Below are 13,651 nucleotides of genomic sequence, written 5' to 3'. Positions count from 1 at the left end.
GGTAAGCATCCCGTACATCCAGAGATACCATATAGTCTCCCGATTCCATAGCCAACCTTATGGAGCGTAACGTCTCCATGTGGAACTTCGGGATTCATATGTAATTGTTCAACATCTTCAGATTTAGAATTGGTCGATATGACCCATTTGGTTTCTGGATTAGAAACAGATTGGAGTAATACCCCTGTCCCTTTTGTGATGGAGGTACTGGGACAATCACACCTGACTGCAGTAATTTTTGGACTGCTTCTTGCAGGGCACTGGCCTTCGACTCTATACGAGACGGGCTGGTGCAAAAAAATCTTTGAGGAGGCTGCCTCCTGAATGGGAACCCATACCCCTGAGATACTACCTTCTGCACCCAGGCATCTGCTGTTGACTGTTGCCATATGTGTGCAAATTGCAGGAGTCGGCCCCCAACCCTGGAATCCTCCAGGCGGAGGCCCGTCTCTTCAGGCTGAGGGTTTCTGTTCAGGTTTGGAAGCTGGCTTTTTGCTAGTCCACTGCTTCCTACCCCTGGATTTAAACTGGGGTTGTTTAGGCTCCTCTTTACCTTTCGCTTTGCTTTGCCAGCGAAATGAGCGAAATTTTAAACCCTTGGACTTAGGGTTATAAGTAGCCGGAAATCTGATCTTCTTCGATTCAGCCTCTGACTCTAGGATATCCGATAAAGGTTTTCCAAATAATATATTACCCACGAAAGGCAATGCTTCCAATTCCTTCTTGGACTCCGCATCTGCCTTCCAGGTCCGTAGCCAGACTGCTCTGCGAGCGACTACTGCCAGGGCTGAAGCTTTAGAAGCAACAGTGCCTACATCAATGGCTGCTTCTTCTAACTACTGGGCAGATTGTCTTAAACGGCAAAGACGATCCTCTTGCTCCCTAGTAGGAGAGGGGATGTCATTCTCTAGTTCCTCTATCCATTCGCCCATTGCCTTTGCTACCCAGGCCGAAGCCATAGCAGGTCTTACCACTGCACCCACAAGAGAAAAAATATTTTTCAATGGGCTCTCTACCCTCCTGTCTGTGACATTATTCAAAGAGGTAAATGACAGTGGCAAAGCAGATTTATGCACGAGTCGCAGAACATGTGCATCTACTTTTGGAGGAACTTCTCTCTTCGAACAATCTCCAGAAGGAAATGGATAATAAGAATCCCATCTCCTAGGAATCTTATACTTTTTACCGGGCGCTGCCCAAGACTCATCCATCATTTCCGTCAACTCCTCTGACGCTGGAAATTCAGCTTTCACTGACTTTGTTCGTTTGAATACAGGTGCTTTTGCTTTTAACGCTGTCTTGGCTGGTTCTTCCAGAGAAAGCACAGCCTTTACTGCATTAATGAGTTCAGCTACATCATCTGAACTAAAGCTCTGCGACTGATCATCATACGGAGTTGAATCTATTGTTTCCGCATCATCATCCGATGTATCCTCTTGTGTAGTCTGCCATACAGACGTATCTGTCTTAGTCTTACCTGCCCCTTGGTTGCTTGTAGAGGCTACTGGAACCAAACCATAGGAAGGGAGCTGCATGTATGGGTTCATAGTGTAACCTAACCCTTGAGGTGGTGCTACTGGAGCTAACCTGTCCGCTATTGAAGACAGAGTCTTTGCGAACATATTCCATGGTGGCTCTACTGGAGGTTGAACTAACTCCTGTTTTTTACTTCGCTGAAAAGCGAAACAGTTTGCACACAAACCCTCATAAGTGACCAATTGATTCATATCAATTACCCCTGACTTACAAGATAAGCATGTTAGGGCTATGGGAGTGCTTGACAAATTCTCCTCATCACTTTTGCCGCTCACAGACATTTTTTCTGATATTGACTACACAATTTTGTGACTGAAAAACACCCTATAATCAGTATATAGAGATGAAATCAATCTGACCACAGTGCACCTGATTTGAGGGTCAGAACAGGACTGACATTACACCGAAAAGTCAGCACACATACTAGCAGTCAGTCACATGTTAAAGCATTAGACATTGTCATATGAGAATACAACCTCCATAATAACTTATACATAAGTAGGAAAATTGTACTTCTGTTTAACTGGTTCTTTTTTCAACATAACATGCAGAAAACACAGTAATATACAGGTCTCATATGCAATAGGTACTAAAAATTAACAATGCACACTAAGAAGTAGAAGGAATTTTTAGTACTGTATACCCTGCCTCCAAAGAGTGGGATACAGGGAGACTCACCCCACTTCCATATCCAAGCAAAGACGCTGAGTGGATTCAGACGCTACTGGTGTACACTGCCGCTTTTGGTAACTGATAACGGACACGGACGCTCACCAACGGACACGGACGCTGAGCGACTCCACGTGCATGCAGACGCTAAAGGCCTGCGACTCGGTCTGGGCGGGTTTATATCCAGTGTACACAACCGCAGCGTCTAAGCTGCGACCGAGTACCCTCGTGGTAGCGTCTGACCGGAAGTGAGGTCATTCAGTTCATGAAACGAGAGACACGCGGGAACTGGCCATGAACTCAGAGGAGGGACGGCCAGGAGAGCGTCTGAAACCCCCTGTTGACTTAAACTCCCAGGATCGCGGCCTCACCTAGTCCTGGCGCCTATGATCCCCAGAGCGTAGCGCTGTCACACTCGAGATGTTTGGCGCATCAACACACTGTTTGCAGTCTCCACCAAATCAGTGTAGCTGTGTCCTGACCCCTCTAGTAAGAGGAAGTCCATAGACTCACCGTCTCCCCATGCTCCGGCCACAGCCTGGTAACGTCTGCTGGACCTGCTAGAACATCCGACACAGACGCCCGTCGAGACAGCACTGTACCGCGAAGGTAAGCGTTGTTGCGACCCGGTGGGGAGTTGTTGGAGCGACTCTGTCTAATATGCGTTTAAAACGCTGTTAAGAGAAGTCGCTCAAAAACCAAAACAGTAAGTCTATAAAAATAAAGTAATGAAAACTTGAGGCTGCTTTCTCAGCAGCCCTGTGACCATGCGGCTTCCTGCCGCACCAAGCAAAAAACTGATCTGACTGAGTCAGTGGGCGGGACTATATAGTGGAGGCCCCAATGCATCCTGGGAGGCCAGAAAGCTCGTGACCGTGTTGGTGCCATTTTCGCTGTTGCTCGACAATATCCCAATGTTATCCTGTGGATAATCCTGTGGACCGAGCCAGAGAAAACTGCTGTTCCACTCTGAACCAGGCCTTGTTCTCTACTTTCTATAGTAGGAGCTCTTTTCTTGACGCACTGCATGGGAAATATTTAGCATTTTGTACTTTGTAATTAAGTTTTATTAAATTGATTAAACTTAAAGAGAATGAAAATTAAGAAAAATGTGGATAATATGCCTAACGTTCAGCAAGGACTTGGGAGACTTACCATCTATCTCTAACGATTTTGCTAACGTTGGCATCGATGTTCAGCATGGAGATGTAAGCGAAGACAATACCATAAAGAGGGTTATTTTTCACGGCTCCCTGCAGAGCTCTGTCTTTAATCTGCTGCACTGTATACACATCCATTATAGTCTCCACTAAAGGTGAAAGATGATATTACTTTTGTTAATCAGCTTTCAACTAAATCTGATAAACCAAACTAAATTGTGAGAACACAAACAGATCTGAAGCTCCTAACATGAGGGAGGACGTTTGGCCTGTGCACACCTACTTTGCCTATAAAACTCAACACACATGGATTGTCTACAGATAATGGCTCTCATTCCGAGTTGATCGCTCGCTAGCTGCTTTTAGCAGCAGTGCAAACGCTAAGCCGCCGCCCTCTGGGAGTGTATCTTAGCTTAGCAGAAGTGCGACCGAAAGGATCGCAGAACGGGGTTAATTTTTTTTTCAAGCAGTTTCAGAGTAGCTGCAGACCTACTCCTTCCTTGCGATCACTTCAGTCTGTTTAGTTCCTGTTTTGACGTCACAAACACGCCCTGCGTCCGGCCAGCCACTCCTCCGTTTCCCCAGGCACGTCTGCGTTTTTACCTGACACGCCTGCGTTTTTTAGCACACTCCCGGAAAACGGTCAGTTACCTCCCAGAAACACCCCATTTCTGTCAATCACTCACCGATCAACAGAGCGACGGAAAAGAGTCGCTAGACCTTGTGTGAAACTGCATAGTTTTTTGTGAAAGTACGTCGCGCGTGCGCACTGCGACCCGTACGCATGCGCAGAAATGCAGATTTTTAGCCTGATCTTCTGCGCTGCGAAAAACGGCAGCTAGCGATCAACTCTGAATGACCCCCAATATGACCACATAAATGTCTTCTGGCTGCCATACATCAGTGTCGCCTGATTCCCAGCCCCGCAGGCATCACCAATCTGCCAACCGGTGGCCACCAATGATCGGCAAGCTGTCAGTGAATCAGGGAAATTAATTGTTAAAAATGCCCAATTTGCCTATCCGCGACTTTTTGGGGGGCTAGCCGCATATATCATGCATCCCTGCAATGTAAAAAGGAGGGATCGCAGCAGGTTTTTCCGATACCTGGAGCAATCCTCCATTGCCGCCCGCAGCCGCATCCCGCATACGTTTCTATAGGGGATGCGATACTGGAAAATGTATCAATATCGAGAATGTGAAGCATTCCCATAATGGCCTATGGGCGACACTTCGCAGGATGTAGTTTCCGGCAGGGATCCCCAGGAACCCTTCGTCGGAAATGGCCCCTGTGCACGGCAGTCACGATGACCACGTATGCACAGAAGCCCGGACACCATGCTTGGCACATCGCAGGGACAGGTTCCTTTCAGAGCCCCTGTCCCTGTCTGTGCCGGGTGATAAATGCACGCCATGTGATTGCATTATGCAATACGATCTTGGTGCGATATTAGCACGCAGGATTGCATTGCAAATGTGATCATTGGTAAATGGGTCTGCAAGACGAATAGGTCTCTAGACGTTACACTTAAAGTTATTGGCCTGAAACCAAGAAGAATGAGTCAATGTGGAGTCAAACGTCAAGGGGGTGAGTAGCACAACAGAATATACTGGTGCTATGTAAAAAAAAAAAAGGATTTTACTTACCGGTAAATCTATTTCTCGTAGTCCGTAGTGGATGCTGGGGACTCCGTAAGGACCACGGGGAATAGACGGGCTCCGCAGGAGACAGGGCACTTTAAGAAAGAATTTAGATTCTGGTGTGCTCTGGCTCCTCCCTCTATGTCCCTCCTCCAGACCTCAGTTAGAGAAACTGTGCCCGGAAGAGCTGACAGTACAAGGAAAGGATTTTGGGAATCCAGGGTAAGACTCATACCAGCCACACCAATCACACCGTATAACGTGTGATAACTTTACCCAGTTAACAGTATGAACAATCACAGAGCATCAGATAAACTCTGATGCAACTATAACATAACCCTTATTTAAGCAATAACTATATACAAGCATTGCAGAAGTCCGCACTTGGGACGGGCGCCCAGCATCCACTACGGACTACGAGAAATAGATTTACCGGTAAGTAAAATCCTATTTTCTCTAACGTCCTAGTGGATGCTGGGGACTCCGTAAGGACCATGGGGATTATACCAAAGCTCCCAAACGAGCGGGAGAGTGCGGATTACTCTGCAGCACCGAATGAGCAAACACGGGTCCTCTGTGAGCATTTCTTGCAGATCTGGATACCAAGTCCTTCTTGGCCAATCCGGAACAATGAGTATTGTTCTCACTCCTCTTTTCCTTATGATTCTCAGCACCTTGGGTATGAGAGGAAGAGGAGGAAATACATAGGCCGACTGGAACACCCACGGTGTCACCAGTGCGTCCACAGCTATCGCCTGAGGGTCTCTTGACCTGGCGCAATATCTCTGCAGCTTTTTGTTGAGGCGGGATGCCATCATGTCCACCTGTGGCAGTTCCCACCGACTTGCAATCTGCGTGAAGACTTCTTGATGAAGTCCCTACTCTCCCGGGTGGAGGTCGTGCCTGCTGAGGAAGTCTGCTTCCCAGTTGTCCACTCCTGGAATGAACACTGCTGACAGTGCGCTTACGTGATTCTCCGCCCAGCGAAGAATTCTGGTGGCTTCTACCATCGCCACCCTGCTCCTTGTGCCGCCTTGGCGGTTTACATGAGCCACTGCAGTGATGTTGTCTGACTGAATCAGAACCGGTTGGTCGCGAAGCAGGGACTCCGCTTGACGTAGGGCGTTGTATATGGTCCTTAGTTCCAGGATGTTGATGTGAAGGCAAGTCTCCTGACTTGACCACAGCCCTTGGAAATTTCGTCCCTGTGTGACTGCCCCCCACCCTCGGAGGCTTGCATCCGTGGTCACCAGGACCCAGTCCTGAATGCCGAATCTGCGACCTTCGAGAAGGTGAGCACTCTGCAGCCACCACAGGAGAGACACCCTGGCCCTGTGGGATAGGGTGATTAACCGATGCATCTGAAGATGTGATCCGGACCACTTGTCCAGTAAGTCCCATTGGAAGGTCCTCGCATGGAACCTGCCGAAGGGAATGGCCTCGTATGATGCCACCATCCTTCCCAGGACTCGAGTGCAGTGATGCACTGACACCTGTTTTGGTTTTAATAGATTCCTGACCAGTGTCATGAGCTCCTGAGCTCTCTCTATCAGGAGATAAACCCTTTTCTGGTCTGTGTCTAGGATCATGCCTAGGAGAGGCAGATGAGCTGTAGGAACCAACTGCAACTTTGGAATATATAGAATCCAGCCGTGTTGCCGTTACACTTCCAGAGAAAGTAATACGCTGTTCAGCAACTGCTCTCTTGATCTCGCTTTTATGAGGAGATCATCCAAGTACGTGATAATAGTGACACCTTGCTTCCGCAGGAGCACCATCATTTCCGCCATTACCTTGGTGAATATTCTCGGGGCCGTGGAGAGACCAAACGGCAACGTCTGAAATTGGTAATGACAATCCCGTACCGCAATTCTGAGGTACGCCTGATGAGGTGGATAAATGGGGACATGAAGGTATGCATCCTTTATGTCCAGAGTCACCATAAAATCTCCCCCTTTCAGGCTTGCAATGACCGCTCTTAGCGATTCCATCTTGAACTTGAACCTTTTCAGGTATATGTTCAGGGATTTTCAATTCAATATGGGTCTGACCGAACCGTCTGGTTTCGGGACTACAACATGGTCGAATAATAACCCCCTCCTTGTTGAAGGAGGGGAACCTTGACCACCACCTGTTGAAGATACAATTTGTGAATTGCAGTTAACACTGTTTCCCTCTCGTGGGGGGAAGCCGGCAGGGCCGTCGGTGAGGGGGCATCTCCTCAAAGTCCAGCTTGTATCCCTGAGACACAATATCTATTGCTCAGGGATCTAACAGGGAGTGAACCCACTTGTGGCTGAACTTACGAAGGCGTGCCCCCACCGGGCCTAGCTCCGCCTGTGGAGCCCCAGCGACATGCAGTGGATTTTGTAGAGGCCGGGGAGGACTTCTGTTCCTGGGAACTAGCTGTGTTGTGCAGCTTCTTTCCTCTGCCCCCGTCTCTGGCAAGAAAGGACGCACCTCGGACTTTCTTGTTTCTTTGTTCGAAAGGCTGCATTTGATAATGTCGTGCTTTCCTAGGCTGTGCAGGAATATAAGGCAAAAAAATCAGAATTACCAGCTATAGCTGTGGAGACCAGGTCCGAGAACCTTTCTCCACACAATCCTCAGCCTTCCATATGCCTCTTAAGTCGGCATCATCTGTCCATTGCATATTCTACAGGACACGTCAAGCAGAAATCGACATAGCTTTGACTCTAGGACCCAGTAGACTCCTGTCTCTTTGGGCATGTTTTATATATATATATATATATATATATATATATATATATAAATGGAAATGTGGACCCAGCGCTCGTTTTGCCTACAATTGGTCAAATAGATTAATTAGATCCACATCTGTGGCCACCATAGGTATTAAAAGTTTTTTCTCCTCATATGCTGATCACTAGAAAGTCCAATTTCAATTTTCCTGGACAGCAGCTCTCCCTCGTTCTGTTTCCCCGGAACTCCTTCGGGTAAATGGATCTAGCAAAAGAATGTGAAGAGGGGGCGCTTCATAGTGTAAAATCGTTTTATTCAAAAAGAACTCTCAGACAACAACAGTACGTTAATTAGATTTCAAGACTCGTACCGCAAATCAACCAGGGTGGGCTGGTTACCACATGATATAATCAATTACAACTCCCGGCATACCCCGAACCTCGTCTCGTAGGTCACTGGACTCCTGCCTTCCACGTCTAACCGCTAATCAGCGGTGGTCGCGGGTCGGATCACTGGACCACTTGCTTCGGGACGGATGCAGCCGGAGGATGATGACGTCAGAACAGCTCCGCCCTAACGCGTTTCGTCACAGACTTCGTCAGAGGGCGGTGCTGTTCAGACGAGACTACAGGGCTTTTATTTGCCCCTGTTTAATTACATAACCAATCAGTTACAATGACATACAAGGTTTCAGCTGAAAGCGTGCTCCAAAATTAACTGCATATGTTAACCATCTACTTTGATCACATAATATAGACTGGTTAGATGTTTCTGTTTTATCTTAAACAATTACATAAGCAAAGAGTACCTTATAATTTCAGTCTCTTAACTCTATTTTATAACATGAAACCATCCATATAAAAACCCATTACATACAGATGTTATAAATAAAAAATAAAAATAAAATTTTTTTTTCATAAAAACAACACATAATAAAAACATTTTTATATTTAGATATATAAACCCACATATATGTCTTTTCTCTACGGGCAATTTGATACCAATAAAATCATGACTTATCCCTTCAGGATTTAGTCACACTCATTAACTTCATATTTGTCACTTAAAAATATTCCAATCATTTTTATATCAGAACATCGCTGTTACAAAACATGATTTTAAAATTAATTATATATATGTATGTATTTTATTCAAAAGACATCATAGGTATCTATTTTTTCTTTCTATATATATTTTTCTAATAATAACAATAATAAAGAGGACTACTGTAACATGTAAAGACTGGCTAACAGCTACTAAAAAAAGGTTCAGATATAGGGAGTAATTTCTAGACCTTCATTTAACCCTTTCGGAGTCAAAGTGTCAAGTGCTAGTATCCAATACGTTTCCTTCTTCAGCAATTCTTTGTCTCTGTCACCCCCATTATTCTGGACATGTTGGATACCTTTGAAACGAAGTTTGCTTGGATCGCTATCATGATGTGTCAGAAAGTGTCTTGGCACACTATGATTAGTAACTTTATTTTTAATGTTGCGCATGTGTTCTAAAATGCGTATTTTCAACATTCTTTTAGTTTTGCCTACATAAAGGTATCCACAGGGGCAACTCAACAAATACACAACAAATGTTGAGTTACAATTCATATAACTCATTACAGTATAATTTCTGTCACCTTTGGTATTGCTGAAGTTTTTTCCTTTTTTATCCATCAATTTACATGTTTTACAACTTCCACACGGATAACATCCTTTTATCTTGTTGTGGTTTTTTATAGCTGAATTTTCTTTGTTCACTTTTAATAATTTACTTCTTGACACTAAAGATTTCAGATTCCTGGCCTTTCTATATATTATGTTAGGCTGGTCAGGTAAGTGTTGGGACAATAAAGGATCCATTTTTAATAGATGCCAGTTCTTTTGCATACATTTTCGAATATTGGGAACATCTGTATTGTAATCAGTAACGAAAGGGCATACTTTATTCATTAAGCCTCCTTTTTGAAAGGGGGCCCCTTTATCTTTTGGAACTAGAAGATCTAGTCTATTTCTTCCTCTCGCCCTAGCTCTTGAATGTTCTACGACTTCAGGTGGATAACCTCTCTCAGTGAATCTTTCTAAATATACATTGGCCTGTTCATCATATTTCTCTAAGGTAGTACAGTTCCGACGTAGTCGGGTAAACTGCGAGTATGGGATGTTTTTCTTCCATTGTGGAAGATGACAGCTTGTATATTCCAAGTAACTATTAACATCCACTTTCTTAAAGAATGTGTAAGTATTTATACAGCCTCTAGTCGCAAATTCAGTAGTATCAAATATCAGATCTAAAAATTCAATTTTCTCATTTTGAATAATAGATGTAAACTTCAAATTATATGTGTTTGCATTAATCGACTCAATAAATTCTTTAAACATGTCCTCAGTGCCATCCCACACTATTATTATATCGTCGATGTAGCGTTTAAACATTTTGATCTTATCAGCATTTTTATACATACTGAGATCAGCTTCCCAAGACCCCATATAAATATTTGCCAGGCTCGGGGCACAAATCGTGCCCATCGCTGTCCCGCAGGTTTGGACATACCAATCCTCCAAAAAAGTAAAATAATTACGTGTAAGAACGAATTTTAAACAGTCACATAAAAAGGTCACTAGATCACTTCCAATATCAGGATCCCTACTCAACATGATTCTTATACTATCAATTCCTTTTTCATGGGGAATTGCAGTATAAAGGGACTGTACGTCCACTGTGCACCATTTATATTGAGGTTTCCATTCTAATTCGTTTATAATTTTCAAAATATGGGTAGAATCCTGGACATATGATGAAAGTGATGACACATATTTCTTTATATAAACATCAACATATTCCGAAATTCTAGATGTCAATGATCCTATGCCCGCTATTATAGGGCGGCCTGGCGGTCTAAGGCTATCTTTGTGTAACTTCGGAATATGGTAGAAGGTTGCTGGTTTAGGAAACTGATTGAAAAGATATTTATATTCCTCTAATGACACACATTTGTTCCTAAGACCTCTTTTTAAAATATCATCCAACTCAGCCAGATATTCCTGAGTCGGGTCACGCTCAAGTCGTTGATAAGCGCTTTCATCCCCAAGTAATTTATAAGCTTCCTCTATATAGGGGAATTCCCCCCCCCTTCCTTATAAGGGGGGGGGAATTGTTATATTAGATCGCTCCTACTATATAGAGGAAGCTTATAAATTACTTGGGGATGAAAGCGCTTATCAACGACTTGAGCGTGACCCGACTCAGGAATATCTGGCTGAGTTGGATGATATTTTAAAAAGAGGTCTTAGGAACAAATGTGTGTCATTAGAGGAATATAAATATCTTTTCAATCAGTTTCCTAAACCAGCAACCTTCTACCATATTCCGAAGTTACACAAAGATAGCCTTAGACCGCCAGGCCGCCCTATAATAGCGGGCATAGGATCATTGACATCTAGAATTTCGGAATATGTTGATGTTTATATAAAGAAATATGTGTCATCACTTTCATCATATGTCCAGGATTCTACCCACATTTTGAAAATTATAAACGAATTAGAATGGAAACCTCAATATAAATGGTGCACAGTGGACGTACAGTCCCTTTATACTGCAATTCCCCATGAAAAAGGAATTGATAGTATAAGAATCATGTTGAGTAGGGATCCTGATATTGGAAGTGATCTAGTGACCTTTTTATGTGACTGTTTAAAATTCGTTCTTACACGTAATTATTTTACTTTTTTGGAGGATTGGTATGTCCAAACCTGCGGGACAGCGATGGGCACGATTTGTGCCCCGAGCCTGGCAAATATTTATATGGGGTCTTGGGAAGCTGATCTCAGTATGTATAAAAATGCTGATAAGATCAAAATGTTTAAACGCTACATCGACGATATAATAATAGTGTGGGATGGCACTGAGGACATGTTTAAAGAATTTATTGAGTCGATTAATGCAAACACATATAATTTGAAGTTTACATCTATTATTCAAAATGAGAAAATTGAATTTTTAGATCTGATATTTGATACTACTGAATTTGCGACTAGAGGCTGTATAAATACTTACACATTCTTTAAGAAAGTGGATGTTAATAGTTACTTGGAATATACAAGCTGTCATCTTCCACAATGGAAGAAAAACATCCCATACTCGCAGTTTACCCGACTACGTCGGAACTGTACTACCTTAGAGAAATATGATGAACAGGCCAATGTATATTTAGAAAGATTCACTGAGAGAGGTTATCCACCTGAAGTCGTAGAACATTCAAGAGCTAGGGCGAGAGGAAGAAATAGACTAGATCTTCTAGTTCCAAAAGATAAAGGGGCCCCCTTTCAAAAAGGAGGCTTAATGAATAAAGTATGCCCTTTTGTTACTGATTACAATACAGATGTTCCCAATATTCGAAAATGTATGCAAAAGAACTGGCATCTATTAAAAATGGATCCTTTATTGTCCCAACACTTACCTGACCAGCCTAACATAATATATAGAAAGGCCAGGAATCTGAAATCTTTAGTGTCAAGAAGTAAATTATTAAAAGTGAACAAAGAAAATTCAGCTATAAAAAACCACAACAAGATAAAAGGATGTTATCCGTGTGGAAGTTGTAAAACATGTAAATTGATGGATAAAAAAGGAAAAAACTTCAGCAATACCAAAGGTGACAGAAATTATACTGTAATGAGTTATATGAATTGTAACTCAACATTTGTTGTGTATTTGTTGAGTTGCCCCTGTGGATACCTTTATGTAGGCAAAACTAAAAGAATGTTGAAAATACGCATTTTAGAACACATGCGCAACATTAAAAATAAAGTTACTAATCATAGTGTGCCAAGACACTTTCTGACACATCATGATAGCGATCCAAGCAAACTTCGTTTCAAAGGTATCCAACATGTCCAGAATAATGGGGGTGACAGAGACAAAGAATTGCTGAAGAAGGAAACGTATTGGATACTAGCACTTGACACTTTGACTCCGAAAGGGTTAAATGAAGGTCTAGAAATTACTCCCTATATCTGAACCTTTTTTTAGTAGCTGTTAGCCAGTCTTTACATGTTACAGTAGTCCTCTTTATTATTGTTATTATTAGAAAAATATATATAGAAAGAAAAAATAGATACCTATGATGTCTTTTGAATAAAATACATACATATATATAATTAATTTTAAAATCATGTTTTGTAACAGCGATGTTCTGATATAAAAATGATTGGAATATTTTTAAGTGACAAATATGAAGTTAATGAGTGTGACTAAATCCTGAAGGGATAAGTCATGATTTTATTGGTATCAAATTGCCCGTAGAGAAAAGACATATATGTGGGTTTATATATCTAAATATAAAAATGTTTTTATTATGTGTTGTTTTTATGAAAAAAAAATTTTATTTTTATTTTTTATTTATAACATCTGTATGTAATGGGTTTTTATATGGATGGTTTCATGTTATAAAATAGAGTTAAGAGACTGAAATTATAAGGTACTCTTTGCTTATGTAATTGTTTAAGATAAAACAGAAACATCTAACCAGTCTATATTATGTGATCAAAGTAGATGGTTAACATATGCAGTTAATTTTGGAGCACGCTTTCAGCTGAAACCTTGTATGTCATTGTAACTGATTGGTTATGTAATTAAACAGGGGCAAATAAAAGCCCTGTAGTCTCGTCTGAACAGCACCGCCCTCTGACGAAGTCTGTGACGAAACGCGTTAGGGCGGAGCTGTTCTGACGTCATCATCCTCCGGCTGCATCCGTCCCGAAGCAAGTGGTCCAGTGATCCGACCCGCGACCACCGCTGATTAGCGGTTAGACGTGGAAGGCAGGAGTCCAGTGACCTACGAGACGAGGTTCGGGGTATGCCGGGAGTTGTAATTGATTATATCATGTGGTAACCAGCCCACCCTGGTTGATTTGCGGTACGAGTCTTGAAATCTAATTAACGTACTGT

At 42.7% G+C, this 13,651-nt stretch overlaps 1 protein-coding gene across 9 annotated transcripts in view; it reads right to left on the bottom strand.

Moving 5' to 3' along the window:
- MEIOB (meiosis specific with OB-fold) overlaps positions 1-13,651 on the bottom strand; it is a 377,950-nt gene that overhangs the window by 12,326 nt on the left and 351,973 nt on the right. For all 9 annotated transcript variants that reach the window (XM_063934973.1, XM_063934970.1, XM_063934967.1 and 6 more), the window contains one exon: positions 3,361-3,514. In XM_063934973.1, coding sequence (XP_063791043.1) covers positions 3,361-3,514 — 154 coding nt within the window. The remainder of the gene's footprint in view (positions 1-3,360; positions 3,515-13,651) is intronic.

The sequence above is a fragment of the Pseudophryne corroboree genome, chromosome 7 (assembly GCF_028390025.1).
Source record: "Pseudophryne corroboree isolate aPseCor3 chromosome 7, aPseCor3.hap2, whole genome shotgun sequence".
In the NCBI taxonomy this organism is placed as follows: domain Eukaryota; kingdom Metazoa; phylum Chordata; class Amphibia; order Anura; family Myobatrachidae; genus Pseudophryne; species Pseudophryne corroboree.
The sequence above is the reverse complement of the archived record's forward strand: the minus strand, read 5'-3'. Positions and strand labels throughout refer to the sequence as shown.